Below are 25,798 nucleotides of genomic sequence, written 5' to 3'. Positions count from 1 at the left end.
AATCATTCTCCGGAGGGCAGATAATCATAGTTGAGAATTGGCCGAACATTCAGTACACCGTCCCGTCCTGAACCCCAACTCCTTCCTATTCGGTTATGACAGGAATAGAGAGCATTCAATCATCTTTTGACCCTCTCCTCGACGTTACTTTGCCAGCTTAGTTTCTAGTCAAGTGGCAAGCGGTAACTCTATTTCATCCCCGAAAACCCCTATCTTTCACTTTCGAAGCGTTTATGCCAAGTCACCTGGCAACACCAGGGCGATCAGGGTTAACTTCTGACATATCAAGTTTTAAGCGCAATGATAAGAGACCTGCTTTTTATAGCCAAGTATGAACGGCATGCCGCAGTGCGACACCTCTGTGGGGACACGTTTTTACATGGTTTCTATGTTTGGCATAGTACTTCCCAAATGTCAGCAGCATTAGGAGCCAATAATAACCGCTGAAAAGCGTCTAGGCGTTAAGCATCATGGGCGAACATGCTAGTCTTTGCGCTATGGTAGTTTCCATGTAGCATTAAGGGTCTATTTAAAACTTCAAAATTTGCCAATAAGCAGTTTGCAGGTGTAAGGGCAAATTTTGCCTCTTTTGTTTTTTCCACAATGTTGGTTTTTATACCCACCACCATAGGAGGGGGGGTATACTAATCTAGTCATTCCATTTGTAACACCTCGAAATATTGATCTAGGAACCCATAAGGTGTATATATTCTTGATCTGCATGTCATTTTAAGTCCATCTAGCCATGTCCGTCCGTCTGTCCGTTCGTCCGTCTATCGAAAGCACGCTAACTTTCGAAGCAGGAAAGCTAGCCGCTTGAAATTTTGCACAAATACTTTTTATTAGTGTAGGTCGGTTGGGATTGTAAATGGGCCAAATCAGTCCATGTTTTGATATAGCTGCCATATAACCGGATCTTGGGTCTTGACTTCTTCAGCCTCTAGAGGTCGCAATTATTATCCGAAAACACGTGGTGTTTTGGTATCACTTCCAATAACTATGCTAAGTATGTTTGAAATCGATTCATAACCTGATATAGCTGCCATATAAACCGATATGGGGTCTTGACTTCTTCAGCTTTTTGGAGGCGCAATTGTTATCCGATTTGGCTGTAATTTTGCACGTGGAGTTTTGGTATCATTTCCAACAATTGTACTTAGTATGGTTCAAATCGGTTCATAACCTGGTATAGCTGCCATATAAACCGATCTTGGATCTTGACTTCTAGAGCCCTTACAAGCCTCGATTTTTATTCGGTCCAATTGGGTTTAAAACTAGATATAGCTCTCATATTTTAGCAGAATTCATGGTGGTGGGTTCCAAAGATTCGGCCCGGCCGATCTTAGCACGCTTTTACTTGTTACAGGTTAAAATGGAGTATCTGTTATGACTTCCAACAACAGTGCCAAATATGGTCCAAATCGGTCAAAAACCTGATATAGCTCCCAAAAAAACCGATATCCCCATTTGACTGCCTGAGCCTCTGGAAACTGCAATTTTTGTCCGATTTGCCTGAAATTTTGCACATAGTTTTCTATTTTGACTTCCAACAACTGTGCCAAGAACGGTTCAAATCTGTGTATAAACTGATATGGATCCCATGTAAACCGATCTCCCGATTTGACTTCTTGAGCCCCTGGAAGCCGCAATTTTCATCCGATTTGACTGAAATTTTGTACATTGTGCCAAGTACGGTTCAAATTGATCAAGAACATGATATAGCTCCCATATAAACCGATCTCTCGATTTGACTTCTTGAGCCCTTACAAGCCGCTATTTTTATCCGGTCCAATGCGGTCTATAACTAGATATAGCTCCCATATATTGACAGAATCCATAGGGGTGGGTTCCTAAGATTCGGCCTGGCTGAACATTGCACGCTTTTACTTGTTATATATTTGCAATTTAATTCTGCTATATGCAGTGAGGTCCCACCTTAATGTGCGTTTAAGTTTAAGTGGGTCTTTACTATGGCACTATGTGGATTATTTATACAATCATTTTGATAATTCCAAACAAACAAACAAACAAAAAAACTTGATGTACTTCAAATTGTATAAAATCACATATTTAAGTGATTAGTATTTGCCATTTTATACTTTGCCTATCTTTCTTATTCTCATCATGCGCGCCCCCTTTCCTTCATGCAAAGACTTCTTTGTATATTCTATCGATCTTTTTTGTGTGGTGTGGTTTGTTTGGCATTTGCCAAGGTTCAGTTCTAAGGTTTCTTTGGTGACTTGGGTGTCTTGTGTCTTCACATTGAATGAATTGTTTGCTATTCTTTCTTCCTGTCGGGGTGGGGGAAGCGTTTTTTTTTATTATTACATTTTATAAATGGTCAATAATACCAAGTAAACATTGTCATGTTTGCACATACATGCACATGTTTTTAAATGGTTCGAGTTAAATGTAAAGAGATTTTTGCTTGTGGTTAACAAGCGGTTACTTTTTATTTTGGGCTTTTGAAGATGGCAGTATTGCTGCCATTATTATCGCTTTCTCCAAACATGCGTTAAAACTAATTGGTCTTTAAATAAAAAGTTTGTAGAATAAAACTCAATATTTGATGGAGACAATATAGACGCAGGCACTATGCCTAGTCTTAGGGCAAACGGTAGTTTATGTGTAATTACAAATCGGGTTTTATGAAGCCCTTAAAGCGGGTGTACTGGCAAAATGGGAATATGACACCTTGAAAATATTAGAGGCTATGAGCATAATGATGGGTAAAAACAAGGGTGAGTAGGCCAAACCGTTATTACACGGCTAAGGTGCGTTTTGTTACCTAGACTGAATCTTATAAACCCTCCAACGTGCATTGCATTTTTATACCCTCCACGATAGGAGGGGGTGTATTAATTAAGTCATTCTGTTTGTAACACCTCGAAATATGCGAAATATGTCTGTCCGTCCGTCCGTCTGTCTGTCTGTCTGTCAAAAGCACGCTAACTTTCGAAGGAATAAAGCTAGCCGCTTAAAATTTTGCACAAGTACTTTTTATTAGTGTAGGTTGGTTGGTACTGCAAATGGGCCAAATCGGTTCATATTTTGATATAGCTGCCATATAAACCGATCTTGGGTCTTGACTTTTTGAGCCTCTAGAGGGCGCAATTCTCCTCCGATTTAAATGAAATTTTGCACGTAGTGTTTTGGTAGCACTTCCAACAACTACGCTAAGTATGGTTTAAATCGGTCCATGTTTTGATATAGCTGCCATATAAACCGATCTTGGGTCTTGACTTCTTGAGCCTCTAGAGGGCGCAATTCTCGTCCGATTTAACTGAAATTTTGCACGTAGTGTTTTGGTAGCACTTCCAACAACTAAGCTAAGTATGGTTTTAATCGGTCCATGTTTTGATATAGCTGCCATATAAACCGATCCTGGGTCTTGACTTCTCAAGCCTCTAGAGGGCGCAATTCTCGTCCGATTTAACTGAAATTTTGCACGTAGTGTTTTGGTAACACTTCCAACAACGAAGCTAAGTACGGTTTTAATCGGTCCATGGTTTGATATAGCTGCCATATAAACCGATCTTGGGTCTTGATTTCTTCAGCCTCTAGAGGGCGCAATTCTCGTCCGATTTAACTGAAATTTTGCACGAAGTATTTTGGTATCACTTCCAATAACTGTGCTAAGTATGATTTAAATCGGTTCATAATCTGGCATAGCTGTCATATAAACCGATCTTGTATCTTGACTTCTTGAGCCTCTAGAGGGCGCAATTCTCGTCCGATATGGCAATTCTCTTCTGCCATATAAACCGATCTGGGATCTTGACTTCTTAAGCCTCTAGACTTCTTTGCTGGGGCTTTTTCATCCATTCTGACAACATGACCTAGCCAACGCAGCCGTTGTATTTTGATGCGTGTAACTATGCTATCGTCGTCATACAGCTCATACAGCTCGTGGTTCATACGTCATCTATATTCTCCATAAAAGCATACTGACACATATATTTTACAAAGAATTTTTCTCTCAAACACTCCAAGCATTGCCTCATCTGCTATCACAAGTACCCATGCCTCAGAACCATATAACAGCACGGGTAGTATCAGTGTCTTGTAAAGTGTAGTCTTCGTCTGTCGACAGGTGGCCTTGTTTCTAAACTGCTTACTTAGTCCAAAGTAGCATCTGTTTGCCAGTATTATTCTTCGCTTTATCTCAAAACTGGTGTCATTCGTTTCGGTTACGGCGGTGCCGAGGTAGATAAAGTTACTGACTGTCTCAAAGTTGTGGTTCCCAACTTTCTCCATTTTCTTTATCTGCTCGGTTGTGCAAGGCTTTTTGGGAGTTGAAATCATCCATTTCGTCTTATCTCCATTTACTGTCATTTGCCCATTTTCACTGACTCTTTCGATTCTTTCAAATGCTGCAGTTACTACTTCCGGTGACCGACCTATGATATCGATGTCATCGGCGAGTCGCATGTGTTCTCTTGTGATTAGTGTGCCATATCTATTCACTTCTGCATCTCGTATAATCACACGATAGGCTGTCTCCTTGTCTGAAACCTCGTTTGGTATTAAATGGTTCGGAGAGAGTCTTTCCTATTCTTACTGAGGAACGTGTATCAGCAAGTGTCATCCTGCAGAGTCTTATTAATTTTGCAGGGATACCAAACTCAGACATGGCTTGAAATACCTTTGAACGTAAAGGAGTATCGAAGGCGGCTTTGTAGTCAACAAAGAGATGGTAGGTGTTAATTTGTCTTTCTCGGGTCTTTTCCAGGATTTGGCGCAGTGTGAATATCTGGTCTAGGATGGATTTACCAGGTCAAAAGCCACATTGATAGGGCCCAATTATCACATTGGAGAGTATCTTGTATGCGATGGGGAGGAGACTTATTCCTCTGTAGTTGGCACATTCCGTCTTGTCTCCTTTCTTGTGTACGGGACATAGTATGCTGAGGTTCCAATCATCTATGCGTTCTTCTAGCCAGATTGCGCAGATAAGCTGACGCATACGCCTTATCAGCGTGTCGCCTCCGGTCTTAAATAGTTCAGCGGGTAACCCGTCGGCTCCTGCTGCCTTGTTGTTCTTTAGTTGGGTCACTGCTACTTGGACCTCATTTTGACTAGGAGGTAAACATTCTATACCATCATAAGGGATTGGTTCTGCGGTATCCTCTTCGTCGCCAATATCGGACACTAGCAGTTGGGTAAAATGTTCTATCCATATCCTCAGCATGTTATCTGTGTAAGTTACCAGATTTCTTTCTTTGTCTATGCAGGAGGATATGCCTGCACTAAAGCCATCGGATTGATGTTTAATTCTTTGGTAGAATTTCCGGACTTTATTCTGACTCCTGTACATCTCAATTAGCTCACACTGACGTCTTTCCATTTCCTGTTTCTTCCTGTTTGCAGCTTTTCAATGTCCAGCTTCCGTGCAATGTCAGATCGTACTTTCTTCCCCATATTCAATCGGGTGCGAATCTTTGCTGCAACAAGGTAATGATCCGAATCTATATTCGCTTCACGGATCGATCGATCGATTTTCCGACTGTTGGACCAAAAATGTCTTCCTTCCCCATCTTTGCATTAAAACCTCCCAGAACGATATTTATATCATGGGCGGGGCAGCGGTCATATTCTCTCTCTAGGCGCTTGGTCGGCTCTTTGTCTTTGTCTTTGTCTTTCGTCGGGGCATGGGCACAAATAAGGCTGATGTTGAAGAATTTGGCTTTTATGCGGATTGTGGCTAGCCTCTCATCCACCGGAGTCAAGGAGTTTCAGTCTCCGACTAATGGCAGCTATAGTATAGTTCGACACCATTTGGTGTTGTAGTGACGCCATTCCCAGTCCATCGCACTTCCTGTAAGGCGGTCATATCTGCCTTGTACTTCTCTAATACATCCGCCAGCGCGTATACTGCACGTTCTCTATAAAGAGTGCGGACATTCCAGGTGCAGATCCGCAAATCATGGTCCTTTTTTCATTTGCGTGGGTCGTCAACGTTGGGGGAGTCCGTTTTTACTATTCCTTTGGTTCTCATAGTTTTCTGGGGGCGGGTTACTGGAACAGCGCCCCAACCGCACGGATTTTGTGGGATTCCACATGTATCCCTCGTTGTGGCGAGCCGCTTGCTACAAGATCCGATGCTTGCTGCCAGCCGCCCCTAACCTGGGAACAGACGCTGATGTTGGCCATTGGTTATTTGAAGGCGCCAATAACTCGCCTTGTCATCTCAAGTATCATTGGCACTCAGTATTTGATTAAGAGCCAGTGCGACCTGACTGCTCACAGAGACTCTTCTCTCGAAAATCTCTGACTGCCCGCTGCCGCATTTACAGCTACTCCGCATAAACACGGAGCTTTCCACCATCCGCAACCTGTGGACACGCCCGGTAGCTTTCAGCTAAGCTTGCCGTGATAACGATGGACACCACACAAGTCGGAGCTCAAAGTTCCAGCCTGTGTGGTGCTCATAGTGATCCCGTATCGACCGGGAAAGTTGTTGTTGTACTTGTTTCGGTTTATTAAGACTTAAAGTTCTTATTTATTATAAAATTAATATTGAGATGTGATCACTAACGCTGCCTACACAAGACTTTGTATGATGAAAGAACTTTATATTCTAGAAACAATGAACAAGTGTAATGCTGAGTTTACATGGCACATCTGATTTATGGTCATTGCAATAGTATTAGTGAAAACAAAGGTTTATGCGTCACATGTACAAATAAACATCAGTCATGGCTGAAAAATCAAAATCATTTGATTTTTTTCGATGAATGGCGTCTATCGATTACCGTTTATATTGAAAAACACGCTGTGACAAATAAAATCAAAGAAAAAATAAAAATCGATGTACCGTTTTTGGCAAAACCTGCAATCAACACGTATACACAATGAGTACGATCATGATGTGCCGTCTAAATAGACCATTAGTGTGTGTTTGACAGTTCGCGCTTCTCTCCTTTTCTTTCTTGCACACCATTCGTGTGTTGCCGGATGGCTATTGTATGTCGGTGCCAGATCGTCATTCTGGTGTAGGGCAGCCCTTAACAGAGGAGTTGGAGTTACATCCGTTTTAGGTTTAAAAATAAAATAATATTTGGTTAAATTTTATTGAAGACGAATTTTTGTTTATCCCAGTTTGTTTTTTATGTTTCGAAAAGGAAAAAAACGTTTTTTTGTATCGTATAATACTTTCCCTGCCAATTTCGTTTATCCTTTAAGTTTTGCAAACAGATAACCTTAACTTATGTTTTGTTTCCACAAAGTATGATTTTGGTCAAAGTGATTGCGTTTAGAATGTTTTTGGAAAAAACTTTTTTTTGCTTACTTGTTGATCAGCATTCATCCAAAACCCGATACTATATAATTACCCTATCTATTGCTAAGTACTAAGACAATAATTATTGAAATTGCTTTAAATCATATATTTTTTTTTATAACTTTAATCTCTCTTAGCTTGCTTTGGAGCACTTAACAAACGCCAATTAAAGTTTAAGAAATCAACTTTTGAAAAAAAAAAATAAATAAAAAACAAAAAAAAAAAAGATTTCACACAAAAGCCTTTTTAAAAAAGCAAAGGTTCAAAAAGTAAGTTCTTAATGAAAATGTGTTGTACAATATTTTTGGTATTTCCTTTTTCCACACCCATTACTCCCCCCAAACCACTATTTGCGTTCTTTTCACACTCGCTCGCTCTGTGTGCGTTTTTCTTTTTAATCATCCAATAATTTCAATAAACACCAAAAATTTGTGGTTTACGTTGTGGCATATTTGCATAACTGATTATATGTTAATACGAGTTTGTTATAACACTTATCACTTATCACCTCCATGCATTGCCAGCCCACCCCTCAATGACTGACACTGGTGGGGAGGGTAAATTTTATTTTCATATTTTTGGTTCTTAAAATTTTACACCTTCAAGCCAGTAGCCACCTAAGAAACTAACAAAGATAACAATCATCATTAACGAGCCACCAACCACCTAACCACCCACCAGCCAACCAGTCAGCCCACCTTCTACGTTATAATACCATAACTGTGTACCCACCCTAACTGTGTTCATTACTACTACCCTACCATTCGACTACGACTCAGAGTGAAATGCAAGAAGCAACAACTGACGTAATGATGTTGTAACCACTTCCCAACCATTTACCCACAACAATTGCCACCAAACTTAGTGCCACAAACTATATACCACCTCAACACGCATTTTGGCCCTTGTGGGTTGTGAAGTTGTATGTTTCCATTTCCTTAAACTGATTTTTGTTTTGATTTCAAATTTTTTTTCAATTAAAACATGAATTTTTGTGTTTAAATTCAAAGGCATTATAGCACATTTACAAATCAGACATATTCTGCTCCTTCCATTTGGTTTGATTTTGCAATAAAAATTAACCAAAAAAATTTCAATCCCATGGCAACCGGATTGACCCGATGGAGTGCTCATCGGCAAGGGCTGCCGCCTCAGTGTACGTGTTCGTCTTTTTTCATCATGGGAGAGGCACATCCCGGAGTGCCTTCTCCGCACGCTTCTGGTACGTGCCGGGATTGAAAAAAATCCCGGACCCTGGTTCTGTTCGGAGTGGGTATATTTCCGATCTTGCTCTGGCCTCACTTCACTACGGGAGTATAGTCATACTGGCTATGTCGCAAGGTGCTGTTCAACCATAGCCAGCAGCGGGTCACAAGCGTCATCGTCGTCGACTTTGGTGCTAGTGACCCCTACATGGAATGCATGGGGATGGCAGTCAAGTCCGGTACTGCCGAGATAGAGCTATACAACGTGTACATACCGCCGGTTGGTAGCTGTGTCCCGATTAATGGCCAGGCTTACAACTCCGACATAAGTGGGTTGCTATCTGGCCATAATCGTCTGGTTCTAGGGGAATTTAAAGCGCATCACACGTCATGGCATTCTCCCTTAGGTAACGACCAGCGTGGCATAGCTTTGGCAGAGCAGATTGCACGGTGAATGAGGATGCCCCCACTAGGATTACGAGAAGGTGCAGCAGCTCGCCAGTCATCTCCATTCCCTGATCTCCTTAGTGACGTATCCTGGCAAGCCGTCATCACTTTTTGGGGTCAGACCACCTCCCCATAATTCTCACCATCGACCGACAACCCGACTGCATAAACTCTGAGCGCCGGACGTTTATCAATCATAAGAAGGCCGATTGGACTGGCTTCAGAGAGTATACCAATCGCCGCTTCAGTGAACTGCCACAACCCTCGGATGTGCTAGTGGCCGAGAGGAAATTCCGAAACATCATTAACGCAGCAGCCGGTCGAATACCCCAAGTGCGGCCCAATTTCCCGGCGCAAGCAGTGGTACTCGCAGACGAGCGTGATGAGATTCGTGCTATGGACCCCACTAACCCCAGCATCAGCGAGCTGAATCTGGAAATAAACAGGGTAGTCAACGAACATAAGCGGCATTTGTGGCTGGAACACTTGGAGCAATGTTACTTAGGCACCGGTGTAGGCAAACTGTGGTCTACTGTTAAGTCACTCTCGAACCCTGGTAGACGGGATGACAGGACCTCAGTCACTTTTGGCGAAATAACCGTGACTGAGCCGAAGAGATGCGCCAGGTTGTTCAACCGTCAATTTATTGTGCATCCCGAGAGAGACAGGGCAAGGAGGGGAGCCATTCGCCGTATTCTTGGACTCCGAGCCGATGAACAGCCATCATAATTTACCGTGGGCGAAGTTACGATTGTCATCGGTGGCGCTAAATCATCTAAGGCGTTGGGCCCCGACGATATATCTACACTGATGTTGAAGAATCTGGATTCACCTGGAGTTGAGGACCTTACCACTGTCTTTAACCTGTCTTTGAACACTCTTATAATTCCCGATGTTTGGAAAATGGCCAGAGTGATCCCGCTACTGAAGCCTGGAAAAGACCCGAGTTTGGGGGAGTCGTACAGACCGATCTCCCTTCTCTCACCAGTGGCAAAGACACTTGAGGCATAACTCCTCCCGAGTCTCGTAGGAGAATTTCCATTCGCCAAGCATCAACATGGATTTCGAAGACTGCACAGCACAACAACAGTTTTGCATGCCATCACCGCATACATTTGCCGTGGCTTTAACCAGCCCAGGCCATGTGATAGGACGGTCCTCGTGGCACTGGACCTATCGAAGGTCAACCATGCCAAATTATTTGAGGACATCGCCAACACGTCCTTCCAGCCAGGCCCGAAACGTTGGGTCGCGAATTATCTGTGTGGTCGCCAGTCATTTGTGGAATTTAGGGATAAGAAGTCGAAGCACAGTGGTAAACTTCTCACATATCAATGAGTGCAGTCCGATCCAAGTTTAAGCTCAATGATTAGGGGCCTCCCTTTTATAGCCGAGTCCGAACGGCGTGCCGCAGTGCGACACCTCTTTGAAGAGAGGTTTTACATGGCATAGTACCTCACAAATGTTGCCAGCATTAGGAGAGGAAAACCACCACTGAAAATTTTTTCTGATAGTCTCGCCAGGATTGTAACCCAGGCGTTCAGCGTCAAAGGCGGACATGCTAACCTCTGCGCTACGGTGGCCCTGTTCCTTAGTGAAATGTTCAAGGGCAAAATTGAATTGAATTTTTGAAGTCGAAGCACCGTAGAGTGAAACAAGGAGATCCCCAAGGTGGTGTGACATCTCCGGTACTGTTTAACATCTACCTATCCTCCATATCTCCCCCTCCAGACGGCATAGAGATCGTATCATATGCGGACGATTGTTCGATCATGGCATCAAGCCCCCCCCTCCCATTGATGACATCTGAGATAGGTTGAACGTCTACCTCAACGAACTTGCCTCATATTTCCCTGCAAGAAATCCGACCAAATCTTCAGCCACATTTTTCACTACAAATACGCGTGAGGTGCATACTGAGCTGACTGTGATGGTCTATGGAGAAATGATTCCGACCATCAAGTGTCCCAAAATACTTGGTGTCACATTTGATAGCTCCTACACTTTCTCCCCACATGGCACAGCAATTTGCGATAAAGTCAAAAGTAGAAACAAGGTCCTCAAGTCACTTGCTGGCAGTACTTGGGGTGCAGACAAAGAAACCTTGTTGACCACGTACAAAGCAATTGGCCGGTCTGTGGTAAGTTATGCAGCGCCAGTATGGTCTCGTCAACTTTGTGACAGGCAGTGGAATAATATGCAGATCTGTAAGAATGCCGCCCTCCGAACTGCGACGGGCTGTCTCCTCAGTTCTCAGGTGGACCATCTCCATCAGAAGACAAAGATCCTACCAGTGCGAAGACACAACTACATGCTGTCTAAGCAATACCTTCTCGGCTGTTATCGCAGAAACCATCCAAATCATCATCATGCGGATAGATATCCACCGCTCAGAAGCCTTAAGATAGATCTACATGATCTAGAGCGTGAGGTTCAGTGCTACAAGAGAGAACCTCTAGATCAAGCGGCATATCAAGCAGGTCTAAATAACATTCATATCGTTAACAGATGCGGTAATTGGGTACCGGGTGAATGTAGTCCTTGGAGAACGACCGCCTCCCATTGCACCTGAAGAAATCGACCTCCCCCGGCAAACCAGAGTACGTTCCGGCGGATTGCAGCCACCTCAATTCCTACAGAGCTAGGATTGATGGCGACGTGCAAGATGTATGTCCCGATTGTAACCAGGGACCGCACGGTACACGTCACCTGTTTAACTGCCCGGCCATGGCGGCTATGGCGGTGCCGAGGTAGATAAAGTTACTGACCATCTCAAAGTTTTGGTTCCCGACTTTCTCCATATTCTTTATCTGCTCGGTTGTACAAAGCGTTTTGGGAGTTGAAACCATCCATTTCGTCTTATCTCCATTTACTGCCAGGCCCATTTTGACACTCTCTCTTTTGATTTTTTCAAAGGCTTCCGGTGACCGACCTTTGATGTCGCTGTCGTCGGCATAGGCGAGTAGCATGTGTTCTCTTGTGATTGTGATTATCCGATTGGAATGAAATTTTGCACGACGTGTACCAAGTATGGTTCAAATTGGTTTATAACTTGATATAGCTGCCATATAAACCGATCTTGGGCCTTGACTTCTTGAGCATCTAGAGGGCGCAATTCTTATCAGATTTGAATGAAATTTTGCACGAAGTGTTCTATTATGATAGCCAATAACTGCACCAAGTATGGTTCAAATTGGTTTATAACCTGATATATCTGCCATATAAACCGATCTTGGGTCTTGACTTCTTGAGCTTCTAGAGGGCGCAATTCTTATCCGATTGGAATGAAATTTTGCACGAAGTGTTCTATTATGATAGCCAACAACTGCACCAAGTATGGTTCAAATTGGTTCATAACCTGATATAGCTGCCATTTAAACCGATCTGGGATCTTGACTTCTTGAGCCTCTAGAGGGCGCAATTCTTATCCGATTGGAATGAAATTTTGCACGAAGTGTTCTATTATGATAGCCAATAACTGCACCAAGTATGGTTCAAATTGGTTTATAACCTGATATATCTGCCATATAAACCGATCTTGGGTCTTGACTTCTTGAGCTTCTAGAGGGCGCAATTCTTATCCGATTGGAATGAAATTTTGCACGAAGTGTTCTATTATGATAGCCAACAACTGCACCAAGTATGGTTCAAATTGGTTCATAACCTGATATAGCTGCCATTTAAACCGATCTGGGATCTTGACTTCTTGAGCCTCTAGAGTGCGCAATTCTTATCCGATTGGAATGAAATTTTGCACGAAGTGTTCTATTATGATAGCCAACAACTGCACCAAGTATGGTTCAAATTGGTTTATAACTTGATATAGCTGCCATATAAACCGATCTTGGGCCTTGACTTCTTGAGCATCTAGAGGGCGCAATTCTTATCCGATTGGAATGAAATTTTGCACGAAGTGTTCTATTATGATAGCCAACAACTGCACCAAGTATGGTTCAAATTGGTTCATAACCTGATATATCTGCCATATAAACCGATCTTGGGTCTTGACTTCTTGAGCTTCTAGAGGGCGCAATTCTTATCCGATTGGAATGAAATTTTGCACGAGGTGTTCTATTATGATAGCCAACAACTGCACTAAGTATGGTTCAAATCGGTCCATAACCTGATATAGCTGTCATATAAACCTATCTGGGGTCTTGACTTCTTGAGCCTCTAGAGGGCGCAATTCTTGTCCGATTGGAATGAAATTTTGCACGACGTGTTTTGTTATGATATCCAACAACTGTACCAAGTATGGTTCAAATCGGTCCATAACCCGATATAGCTGTCATATAAACCGATCTTGGGTATTGACTTCTTGAGCTTCTAGAGGGCGCAATTCTTATCCGATTGAAATGAAATTTTGCACGAAGTGTTCTATTATGATAGCCAACAACTGCACCAAGTATGGTTCAAATTGGTTCATAACCTGATATAGCTGCCATATAAACCAATCTTGGGCCTTGACTTCTTGAGCATCTAGAGGGCGCAATTCTTGTCCGATTGGAATGAAATTTTGCACGACGTGTTTTGTTATGATATCCAACAACTGTACCAAGTATGGTTCAAATCGGTCCATAACCTGATATAGTTGTCATATAAACCTATCTGGGGTCTTGACTTCTTGAGCCTCTAGAGGGCGCAATTATTATCCGATTTGGCTAAAATTTTGTACGACGCATCCTCTCATGACCATCAACATACGTGTTTATTATGGTCTGAATCGGTCTTTAGCCTGATACAGCTCCCATATACATCGATCTTTCTATTTTACTTCTTGAGCCCCCAAAGGGTGCAATTCCTATTCGAAGTGGCTGACATTTTGCACAGGTCTCCAACATATAATTTAATTGTGGCCCGAACCGGACCATATCTTGATATCGTTGTAATAGCAGAGCAAATCTTTTCTTTTATCCCTTTTTTGCCTAAGAAGAGATGCTGGGAAAAGAACTCGACAAAGGCGATCCATGGTGGAGGGTATATAAGATTCGGCCCGGCCGACGCTTTTACTTGTTCTTTTCTAGCATCTTTAGCTTAGGGGGCCACCGTAGCGCAGAGGTTAGCATGTCCGCCTATGACGCTGAACGCCTGTGTTCGAATTCTGGCGAGACCATCAGAAAAAATTGACAGTGGTGGTTTTCCTCTCCTAATGTTGGCAACATTTGTGAGGTACTATGCCATGTAGAACTGCTCTTCAAAGAGGTGTCGCCCTGCGGCACGCCGTTCGGAGTCGGCTATAAAAAGGAGGCCCCTTATCATTGAGCTTAAACTTGAATCGGACTGCACTCATTGATATGTTGTGAGAAGTTTGCCCCTGTTCCTTAGTGGAATGTTCATGGCCAATGAAGGGCGAGGATATTCCGTCTTAGCTGTCCCGTTATATGTAGAGAAGCAAATTTCCCATCCAAACCCTGTATTCCCCTATTTTTAAAGACATTGTCTTCCTTATATCACATCTCATCCTTTATTATGTATACAAGACATTCGCATGCCATTGGTATATTCGAATTTCGTTTCAGTTTAGTAGGGTGCCCAGGCTATTTAATTATTTAATTATCTTTGAGATGTCTTGGCCCGACAGTTTGGTAATCACTACCAAATGCAGGAATGTCTCAATTGAAAAAAAAAAATCTTCTACTGCACAACACAACACCAGCACGATAACCAATAAAACTAATGTCTACACACATGAGACTATATAGCATATAGCGGGAAGATGTCTGGTACCTCTAACCACCTCACTTTTCTGTGTGAACACGAATAATCCACTATAGAGAGCCACAAGTGCTTTCATTTCTTGACACATTCCAATCCACATAGTCCGTCCACCAAGTGTTTTGCAATGCAAGAAATGACGCAAAATACCGCATCGAAAAAAAGTCTTCACTGTCCATCAGATTTGAAAACTTGTAGGCTTTCTCTTTATTAGTGGACTTTTTTCCCAAACACAAGTCATGTCAGTGTTCACAGTTCACAGCCATAGCTCATAGGAAGAGCTAACAGATAGAAAAGCAGACAGAAAAAATTCACAATTAAATTAAAAACCAACATTAAAAACATTTATTTTGAAATTTAGTTTTTTTTTAACAAAAAAATATTCAAGTAATAATAATTTTTTTTTTTTTGAAAAAGTCTACCTACTACAACAACATTCAATTTTATTTTTTCTATATTTTTTTTTTCAAGTGAGAAAACATAAGGACGATATGCAAGTCAATGTGGCAGGTCTGCGGCGTAATATCAAAAACTTAGCCCATAATTATTCAGATGCTCAGGTGAGTGGTCCATTCTGTAATAATCAATCAATGGCTTCCTTAAAGACATCCCTCTTCTTTATTTTATTGCTGCCGGCTGCCGGCTGCAGGTCAAGGTACGTGAGGCTACTTCCAATGACCCATGGGGTCCCTCGGCCACCATCATGGCCGAATTGGCCGAGCTAACAAATAATGTGGTGGCCTTTTCGGAAATCATGCAAATGATCTGGAAGCGCCTCAATGATCATGGCAAGAATTGGCGTCACGTCTACAAGGCTTTAATACTTTTGGAATATCTCATCAAGACTGGCAACGAGAAGGTATCACAGCAATGCAAAGAGAATATTTTTGCTATACAGACTTTGCGAGAATTTGTCTATCATGAGGAGGGCAAAGATCAGGGCAATCATGTGCGTGAGAAGGCCAAGCAATTGGTCAATTTGCTCAAGGACGATGAGCGTCTGAAGAATGAACGCATCAAGGCGTTAAAGGCCAAAGAGCGCTTTGCCCAATATCCCAGTGGTTTTGGCAGTGATGGTTGCATAGATGGTCCCATAGCCCGAGACATGCCGCCCGGCTGGCAGGAGGAGCCTGCCAAGCCCACCTCTGAACTTGAAATGGTACGTCCCCAGACGGCCGGCGAAGAGGAATTACAACTGCAATTAGCCATGGCTATGTCGCGCGAGGAAGCCGAACAGGAAGAGGCTAAGCGTCGCAGCGACGATGTACGACTTCAATTGGCCTTAAGCCAAAGCGAACAAGATTTCAAGTGAGTATAATCAACCCCACTACTTTCAAAGGCGGACTAATCACTAATCCTCTAAATCTCTTTAAGAAATGAACCCAATTTCAGACAAACAAAGCCCCCTAAAGAGGAGCCGCCCCAATCGCATCTATTGGATTTATTGGATATACAATTGGGCGCCACTAGCATTTCAAGTCCCCCCCTGGGTTTAGCCGCTGGCGGCTTAACAAATACCACAGATCCCTGGATAACCCCTGCAAGAGCTGCAAGTCAAATGTCTGATCCTTGGACTGGTACAGCCTCACCTCCAGTGGATCCCTGGATGCCGACAGCAGCTTCACGTTCCACACCCTTAAGTGCCGCACACATGGGTGCCATGGGTGGTAGTGTAGGTGGTGGCATGGGTGCTGCCATGGCATTGAACAGTAATGGCACAAATGGTTCCGAAGCCTGGGGTGGCATGCGCACACAATCACCCTCGGTTACTTCAGGTTCGTCGACAGAAGGTTGGCTACAAACTAATGGCAATACTCATGCAGCCAGTGGTATTGCGGCGACAGGCGGTGCTGCAGTGGATCCATGGCAGTCAACAAAGCCTACAGCGGCGGCGGCAAACACAATTGCAACGGTAGATGCTTGGCTATCAGAGAGTAATAGACCCTCCGCCACTGCAACTCCACCTAAGACATTGCTGAGCGAAGATCCTTGGGCTCCTAAAGCTGGAAGCGCTAATGCTGATCCCTGGAAGCATATAGAAAGTTCCGCTGTGAAGGTGAGTAAGAAAAAATCCCTCTGGAATACAATAAGGCGGATGTTCAAAGGGTTTTAAGTTCAACAAGCAAATCAGTCCCTTTAGGATCTTTCTCCCCAACTTTAAGACCGATGCTCAAAACTAACCCAAAAAGGAGTATAATAGAAATTCTGTTATCCTTACAACGTATTTAATCCAAATTGTCAGTATCTGATATATGCGAAAGTCGCAAAATGGCTAAGGAAAGGCTCCAAAGCTCGACTCCTCTTCCCACACATGGCACATGCATATCTGCCACACCTGTCTTGTATAGCAGTGTTTGTAACCCTCGAAAGCTATACTGGTATCCTTTTTACTTCATTATTAGCCTTGCCTTTTTACAATACAAAGCTGCTATAGGATTTCCATAGGCCTTCTGCATGCAAAACCGTGTTATGGTCAGGCAATCGAAAATATTACTCGATTTCCAAGTCGATTTCAAACTAGACATCTTACTTTACTTTGATTGGCTATGACAGAACATTTATCCCATTAGCTGAACTTAGAATAGCTTTCCAAGCGCCTCGATCATCTGCGCTTCTTCTAAAATCTCTAACACCAAGTTTCGAGACCACTTTACCACTTGATCTTTCCGTCGATCTTTTGGTCCTGCTTCGACTTCTTATCCCTAAATTCCACAAATGACTGACGACCACACAGATAATTCGCGGCCCAGCGTTTCAGGCCTGGCTGGAGGGACGTGTTGGCGATGCTCTCAAATTAGCATGGCTGACTGTGTCGAATGCCTTCGATAGGCCCAGTGCCACGAAGACCGTCCTATCACATGGCTTGGGCTGATTGAAGCCACGGCAAATGTGTGCGGTGATGGCATGCAAAGTAGTTGTTGTGCTATGCTGTCTTCGAAATCAATGTTGATGCTCGGCGAATGAAAATTCTCCTACTAGGCTCGGGAAGAGTCATGGCTCAAGCGTCTTTGCCACTGGTGAGAGAAGGGAGATCGGGGGGTACGACTCACCCAAACTCGGGTCCTTTCCAGGCTTCAGTAGCGGCATCACTCTGCCCATCTTCCAGACATCGGGAACTATAAGAGTGTTAAAAGACAGGTTGAGGACAGTGGTAAGGTACTCAACTCCAGGTAAATCCAGATTCATTAGCATCAGTGTAGGGATACCGTCGGGGCCCAACGTCTTGGATGACTTAGCGGCACGGATGACATTCGTATCTTCGACCACGGTAAATTGTGATGGCTGCTTTTCGGCTCGAATACCACGGATACGTCGAATGGCTCTCCTCCGAGCCCCGCCACTCTCGGGATGTACAATAAATTTACGGTTGAACAACCTGGGGCACCTCTTCGAATCAGTCACGGTGACGTCGCTAAAAGTGACTGAGGTCCTGTCATCCCGTCTACCAGGGTTCGAGAGTGACTTAATAGTACAGTAGTTACATTGCTCCAAGTGTTCCAGCCATAAATTCTGCCTATGTTCCTTGACTACCCTGTTTATTTCCAGATTCAGCTCGCTGTTTCTGGGGTTTGTGGGGTCCATACCACGAATCCCATCAAGCTTGTCTGCGAGTACCACTGCTGGGAGCGGCTGCTGCGTTAATGATGTCTCGGAATTTCCTCTCGGCACTGAAACGGCGATTGGTGCACTCTCTGAAACCAGCTCAATCGGCCTTCTTCTGATTGATAAACTTCCGGCGCTCAGAGGTTATAAAGCCGGGTGGTCGGTCGATGGTCGTTATCTAGGGTTAAAGTCCCCAAGAACCAGACGACTATGGCCAGATAGTAGCCCACTTGTATAGGCCTTGTAAGCCTGGTCGTTAACTGGGACACAACCACCAACCGGCGGTATGTATACGTTGTCTAGCTCTATCTCGGCAGTACCGGACCGGACTGCCATCCCCATGCACTCCATGTAGGGGTCACTAGCGCCAGGCGCAGGCGAGATGGGTCTATACTGCACGGATTGGGTTATCACGAATGCCAATCCCCCACCTCCATTCCTTAAGCGATGCTTACGTAGCACATTGTATTCGTGTTAACTGTGCAAGCTGCAGGTATTGGTCAGCTTTGTCTCCTGGATCGCTGCGAACAATTTGTTCATCTGACTCATAAAATCTACAATCTCTTCGATCTTGCCACGGAGCCTGTTGCAATTCAATGGCAATAATGATACACTTCCCGGCACTGGCCTGACAATATTGGGTCTGGGATGCTGTTGTTGCGTATATTGCCGCGCGGGAGAGGTTTGGGGGGGTCACATAGTCCGACGACGACGACGCTTGTGGCCCACTGCTGTCTATGTTCGCACAGGAACTTGCAACATATTCAGTGTGACTATACTCCCGTTGTGAAGTAAGGCCAGAGCAAGATGGGAAATGTACCCACCCCATGCACCGGTTACATCTCACCGACAGGGTCCGAGAACCGGGAACCTCACCGACAGGGTCCGGGGTTCTTTTCAATTCCGACACGGTTCAGAAGCGTGCGTAAAAGGCACTCCGGGATGTGTCTCTGCCATGACGAAAAAAAAACGAAATCGTACACTAACGCGGCAGCCCATGCTGATGAAGGGTTCAATTGGGTCAATCTGGTGCGTACAAACGGCTGCCATGGGTCGCCGACACCGACCGATGATGGATGGAGGCGGTTCTGGCAAGCCGAATAGAATCGGGGTGCGGGGTTGTTTTCAATTCCGGCACGGCCCAGAAGCGTGCGAAAAAGGCATTCGGGCATGTGTCGAACACGAACACTGAGGCGGCAGCCCTTGCCGATGAAGTATTCCATTGGGTCAGTCCGGTGGTTACAACCGACTGCCGTGGGATCCAGTTGTTGTTGTTGTAGCTGTATGTTGTACACTAAGGCGGCATCACTTGCCGATGAACGACTTCATCGGGTCAATCCGTTACGTACAACTGATGGCTATGGGACTGTCGTCGGGTTTTAATAAGGCCCGGGCACATAAGGCGAGGGACAACGCTTATAAGCTTTGTTGACTATAATCTCCACAATGTTGCTGTTGTAGCTACATTGTATGTAGAGGTAGAGATCCTCGTCAAGCTGCTGTAAGTGAGAAGGCTAGTTCCGGTCCATTGGTTACTTTAAGGCGCCAATAACTCGTCGTTGTGATATCGAGCATCATAAGCACTCAGTATTTGTGCAAGAGCCGGTGCTGCCCGACCTCTCACTAAGACTCTCCGCTCGATACCGTTGATTGTCTGTGGCTGCCGTTGCAGCTACTCCGTATGGAGTTTTCCACTATCCGCAACTTGTGGACGCGCCCGTGGGCTCGCAGCTAAGCTTCTCGTGACAGCAATTAACACCACACATACCGGACCTCAATGATCCAGCCTGTGTGGTGCTCACAGCTATCCTGTGTCGCGTTCCAACGTTTTTTATACTCTCTTAGTGTCTATGATGAACTAGATTTACTAACTTAGTATAAGTCTTATTTGGGTTTCAAGCCCCATCTTCAATCTCCTGTAGGTGAGCAAATTTGTTCCGGTCCAAAGGACCGATCTCCGCGGTTGGCCAATGGTTACTTAAAGGCGTCAATAACTCGCCTTGTCGTATCGAGCTTCATAGGCATTCAGTATTTGTGCAAAAGTCGGAGCCACTCGACCTCTCACTGAGACTTTCCACTCGATACCGCTGATTGTCCGCGACTGCCGTTGCAGCTACTCCATATGGAGCATTCCAATATCCACAACCTGTGGACGCGCTCGGTAGCTTGCAGCTAAGTTTCTCGTGGCAGCAATGAACACCACACATATCGGACCTTAATGTTCCAGATTGAGTGGTGCTCATAGCTATCCTGGGCCTGGGGATCTCCACAATGGTGCACCTTTGTTTAATTTCTATGTATCTAAGTGCCATTATCTTCATATATCCTTTTGCAGCCGGGGACAATGCATATTTATCAAATGGCTCCATATATCTGTTCCAGTCTCCAGACTCGATCTCGGGAAACCAGAGCTTTACTCAATCTCAAAATTTTGTTTAATTTTCTTGTTTTAATGCTGACCACCAATTATTTCTGTTTCTTGCAGCCTTCGCCCGATATGGATGAATTTGATATCATAACGAATCGAAACAAGTCTGGAGGTTCTGACCTATTAAACATAAACAATTCCTTATCTAATGTCAGCAACAACAATGGTAGGTGAATTTTAATACATTTTCTCTCCCACTGCATGTTAAGGGTAAAACATTTCCATTTGGCAGCAAATCTTCTCGATGATTTGGATCCACTTTCAACAACGAATTCAACGATCAGTGCATCGACGGGAGCCACATCCAAGAGGCCACTCAAGGATCCTCAATCGTTTTTGGGTGAAAACTCTGGCCTGGTCAATTTGGATAATTTAATAAAGCCTGCAGTGGCTCAGAATACACTAAACGCAGCAGCCTATAATCCATTCAGTGATACTGTTATACCACCAAAACCTAATTTGTTCCAACAACAACAACCTGCAGTAAGTATTTTAGATGTGAAGACAACAACGAAAACAAATTCTCACCTTTTTTTCATTTTGACATTTGACGTTTCTAGGTGCCGTCCATAAATCAATTGAAACAACAATCTTTCCAAATGACCATTAATCAAGACCCATGGGCACCAGCTAGTAATACCACAACGTCACAGGTAAGTTTTGGTTAGTTCTAAGAGATCTCTTGCATCATCAATAATAATAATTTGTTAGTGTTATATGCGCCTTTGGTAATGGTAGTTACTGAGGTTGAGGTAGGCAAACAGTGATGGAAGCCGCAAGCTCTTAGTGTTCAGTTCATAGGGTTGAAAGAAAACTTAGCTTAGGGATATGTGTTGTAAGAAATAATGTAGCGCAGAGGTTAGCATGTCCTCCTATAACGAATGAATGCCTGAGTTCGAACCCTGGCGAGAATATCAGAAGAAATTTTTCAGCGGTGGTTGCCCTCCCCTCCTAACGCTGGCGACATTTGTGAGGTACTATGTCATTTGAAGAAATGGTATGGCAGCCATGTAAAAACTTCTCCCCAAAAGCGGTGTGACACACCGTTCGGACTCGGCAATAAAACGGAGTTCCCTTATAATTGAGCTTAAAATTGAAACGGACAGCTCTCATTGATATGTGAGAAGTTTGCCCCTGTTCCTTAATGGAATGTTCACGGGCAAATTTGAATTTGCATGCTTGTTTTAATGTGCAATTGTAGAAATTGGCACAACATCATAATCATGGCGATGATGTGCGGACTGTGTAAACAAGTCGATAGATGTGTATAGGATGGTAGAGCGTCTGTACTAACAGCAGATTTAGATATAGCTCTCATGTATATACATATCGGCCGATTTTTACTTCTAGAGCCAATCTCGCCAAAATTTTGCATAACGCTTTCCTCGACGACTACTACAAATATTAACATTTAGATATAGCTCCCATATATATATGTTCGTCCGATTTGGAAAAATATTGCAATAAGTGCTCATCTGTTAACCGATTCTCTCGAAATTTGGCAGAAAGACCTTTTTTTACGAATCTCAATATAACTGTTGAATAGCATTGAAATCGGTTCAGATTTAGATATAGCTGCCATATATGTATATCGCCCGATTTTCACATCTTGAGCTACCGCAAGCTCATTTATTGACCATTATTGCCAAAATTGGGCACAATGCTTTCCTCAATGCCGACCATTATATCTAAGAAGTTTTATCAAAATCGGTTCAGATTTAGATGTAGCTCCCATACATATGTTCGTCAGATTTATTTGAAAAAGTCATTCAAAACACTTGTCAAAAGTGATCCATGGTGGAGGGTACATGAGATTGCTCTCGCTGAACCGAACACCGTTTTTATACCCTCCACCATACGATGGGGGTGTACTAATTTCGTCATTCCGTTTGTAACACTGCGAAATATGCGTCTAAGACCCCATAACGTATTCTTGGTCGTCGTGACATTTTAAGTCGAACTAGCCATGTCCGTCCGTCCGTCCGTCTGTCTGTCGAAGTCACACAAACTTTCGAAACAATAAAGTTAGCCGCTTAAAATTTTGCACAAATACTTTTCATTAGTGTAGGTCGGTTGGGATTTTAAATGGGCCAAATCGGTCCATGTTTTGATATAGCTGCCATATAAACCGATCTTGGGTGTTGATTTTTTGAGCCTCTAGAGGGCGCAATTTTCGTCCGACTTGGCTGAAATTTTGCATGAGATGTTTTGTTATGTACCGCAAATCGGTACATAACCTTATATAGCTCCCATATAAACCGATCTTGGGTTTGACTTTTAGAGCCTCTAGAGGGCGCAATTCTCGTCCGATTTGACTGCAATTTTGCACGTAGTGTTTTGGTATCACTTTCAACAACTGTGTTTAGTATGATTCAAATCGGTTTATAATCTGGTATAGCTGTCATATAAACCGATCTGGGATCTTGACTTCTTGAGCCTCAAGAGGGCCCAATTCTCATCCGATTTGGCTGAAATTTTGCATGATGTGTTTGATGTTTATGACTTCCAATAACTGTGCTAAGTATGGCGCAAATCGGTACATAACCTGATAAAGCTGCCATATAAACCGATCCGGGGTATTGACTTCATGAGCCTCTAGAGGGCGCAATTCTCATCCAATTTGGCAGAAATTTTGTGCAACGGCTTCTCTCATGACTTTCAACATACGTGTCTAATATGGTCTGAATCGATCAATAGCTTGATACAGCTCCCATATAAACCTATCTCCCGATTTTGCTTCTTGAGCCTCTACAAGGCGCAATTCTTATCCGAATGAACTGAAATATTACACAATGACTTCTACAATGTTCAGCATTCTTTTATGGTCCGAATCGGACTATAACTTGATATAGCTCAAATAGCATAACAGTTCTTATTCAATATTCTTTGGTTGCCTAAAAAGAGATACCGTGCATAGAACTCGACAAATGCGATCCATGGTGGAGGGTATATTAGATTCGGCCCGGCCGAACATAGCACGCTCTTATTTGATATCTTCTTATATATAAAAATAAATTTTCACAGATTGTGTAGGTTGGTCTGGAGGGAAACATAGGCTATATAATTTTTTAATATCGGAAGGGCGGCGGACCCTCCCCCTTAAGCCAAAAATAAAAGTGTTCCGATCGGGACAATATGGTACTCCAATGAAAGGTATTCAGGAGTAGAGTACCAATTTCATATTAAAAATTGGGTCCAAGTAACTGGGGGGCCGCCACAACCCCAAAACTCCCTAAAATAAGTTTATGGGACTCAAATGAAAGGTATTCGGGAGTAGATTAAGCATATAGTCAGGAAAAAGGAGCAGGATTTATAATTTGTTGATATCGGAAGGGGCGGACCCTCTCCCCCGTTACCCCAAAACCACCACCAAAAATCAAATGTGGATCGATAAGGTCAATATGGGCATCAAATGAAATGTATTGGAGTGTTGAATACGAATATGGCATTAACATTTGAGTCTTAGAAACCATCGGGGCGCTCCAATTCCAACCCCAAAACTCCCCCAAATAGGCATTTTGGACGTTCATGTCAATATGGGGCTCAAATGAAAGTTATTTGGCATACAAAATCGGATCGAAGTATAGGGGGTCAACCCACCCCCCAATACCGCCCAAACGGGCATATGACCCATGATGACTATATGGGACTTGGTTTGTTTATTTGTTCCGTAGAATCAAAAACGGCTGAAACGATTTTCTTAAAATTTTCACAGATGGTGTAGGTTTGCCTGGAAGAACCATATAGTTGTAGATATCGGATGGGGGCGGACCCTCCCCCTTACCCCAAAAACGCTACCTAAAACCAAAAGTGGGCCGATAGGCACAATATGGTTATCAAATGAAAGATATGTGAGGCTAGAAAACAAATATCTTATTAAAGTTTGGGTTCAAGTACCCAACTCCAAAACTCCTCTCAACAGATATATTCGACGTTCATATCAATATGGGATTCAAATGATAACTATTCGGCAGTAGATGTAGTAGAAGACAAATATGGCATAAAAAAATTAGGTCCGAGTAATGGGAGGTCGCCCCACCCCCAATTGGACATATTAGCCGACCAGGGCTACATTATACTCAAATGAAAGGTATTTGGGAGTAGATTACGAATATGACTTCCGTTCAAGTCTGGGCGGGAATTTTTTCGGTGTATATATTGTATATATATGTTGAAAAAACCTAACAAAAATTTACCAACCATACCAAGAGAAAAAAACCTCAAGCGAAAGGTGTAGGAGATAAACAAACGAATTTGATATCCAATTGAAGAGCTATGTGTTTGGGGTGCCGCCCTATCCCAAAATACCTCCCAATTATATAAAAGCTACTAGGCGAAACGGACCCGCTCCGTTGCGACACATCGCCCTGAATGCGGATATCGAATTCGTGCCATTGTAGCATATTACGCTGAACGCGTTGGAATCCTGGCGAGAGCATTGGAAAAGCGGTGTTTGTCCCCTCTTAATGTTGGCGACATTTGCGAGATACAATGCCATGCATTGTCATTTAAAAATTTTCCCCAAATGTCCCTTATCAGTTGAGTTTAAACTTGAATCGGAAAGCACTCATTGATGTGTGAAAATTTGCCCCTTATCGGTTCCTGGTGGCAATGTTTTTCCTTAGGGTAATGTTCTCATTAGGGGAGGGATGGCACCTCAGATATTTCGGCTCAAATATGGATATAAAATTCGTACTGTACTTCTAAATCCCTTTAATTTGAGCCCCATATTGTAATGGCCGGTAAATATGAACCGTCTGGAGTGTGTTTTGGGGTTGGGGCGGTTACCGGCACTTTGCACTGAAATTAGTTATCAAATTCGTTCTTTATTCCCAACAGAAATAAAGGTCAGTTAAGGGGGTGCTTTAGGGCGTACCCCAAAACACATGGCTCCAAAATTGGATATAAAATTCGTTTTCTACTCTCAAACACCTTTCATTTGAGTCCCACATTGTCATAATGGGTCAAATAACCCATTTGACGTAGCTTTTGGAGGAAAAACGCCACCTAGACTTAAAAGCAAATTTTAATGTCAAATTCGTAATCTACTCCCTAGTACCTTTCATTTGAGTCCCATATAGCCATGGTCGGCTAATATGCGCATTTGGGGGTATTTGT

General features: G+C 43.3%; 1 protein-coding gene across 7 annotated transcripts in view; it reads left to right on the top strand.

Moving 5' to 3' along the window:
- The window catches only part of LOC106089552 (epsin-1), a 57,270-nt gene that overhangs the window by 15,687 nt on the left and 15,785 nt on the right, over positions 1 to 25,798 (top strand). For 3 of the 7 annotated variants that reach the window (XM_059361179.1, XM_059361186.1, XM_059361181.1), the window contains exons 3-9: positions 7,420 to 7,551; positions 15,121 to 15,209; positions 15,299 to 15,957; positions 16,024 to 16,705; positions 20,738 to 20,846; positions 20,913 to 21,163; positions 21,241 to 21,333. In XM_059361179.1, the coding sequence (XP_059217162.1) occupies position 7,551; positions 15,121 to 15,209; positions 15,299 to 15,957; positions 16,024 to 16,705; positions 20,738 to 20,846; positions 20,913 to 21,163; positions 21,241 to 21,333 (1,884 nt within the window). In that variant the 5' untranslated portion in view covers positions 7,420 to 7,550. Of the gene's footprint in view, positions 1 to 7,419; positions 7,552 to 14,890; positions 15,037 to 15,120; positions 15,210 to 15,298; positions 15,958 to 16,023; positions 16,706 to 20,737; positions 20,847 to 20,912; positions 21,164 to 21,240; positions 21,334 to 25,798 lie in introns of those variants that run through there. The other 4 variants (XM_059361184.1, XM_059361183.1, XM_059361185.1 and 1 more) reach the window with 2 other exon arrangements.

The sequence above is a fragment of the Stomoxys calcitrans genome, chromosome 1 (genome assembly GCF_963082655.1).
Source record: "Stomoxys calcitrans chromosome 1, idStoCalc2.1, whole genome shotgun sequence".
NCBI lineage: Eukaryota > Metazoa > Arthropoda > Insecta > Diptera > Muscidae > Stomoxys > Stomoxys calcitrans.
This window is presented reverse-complemented; position numbering and strand designations above follow the sequence as displayed.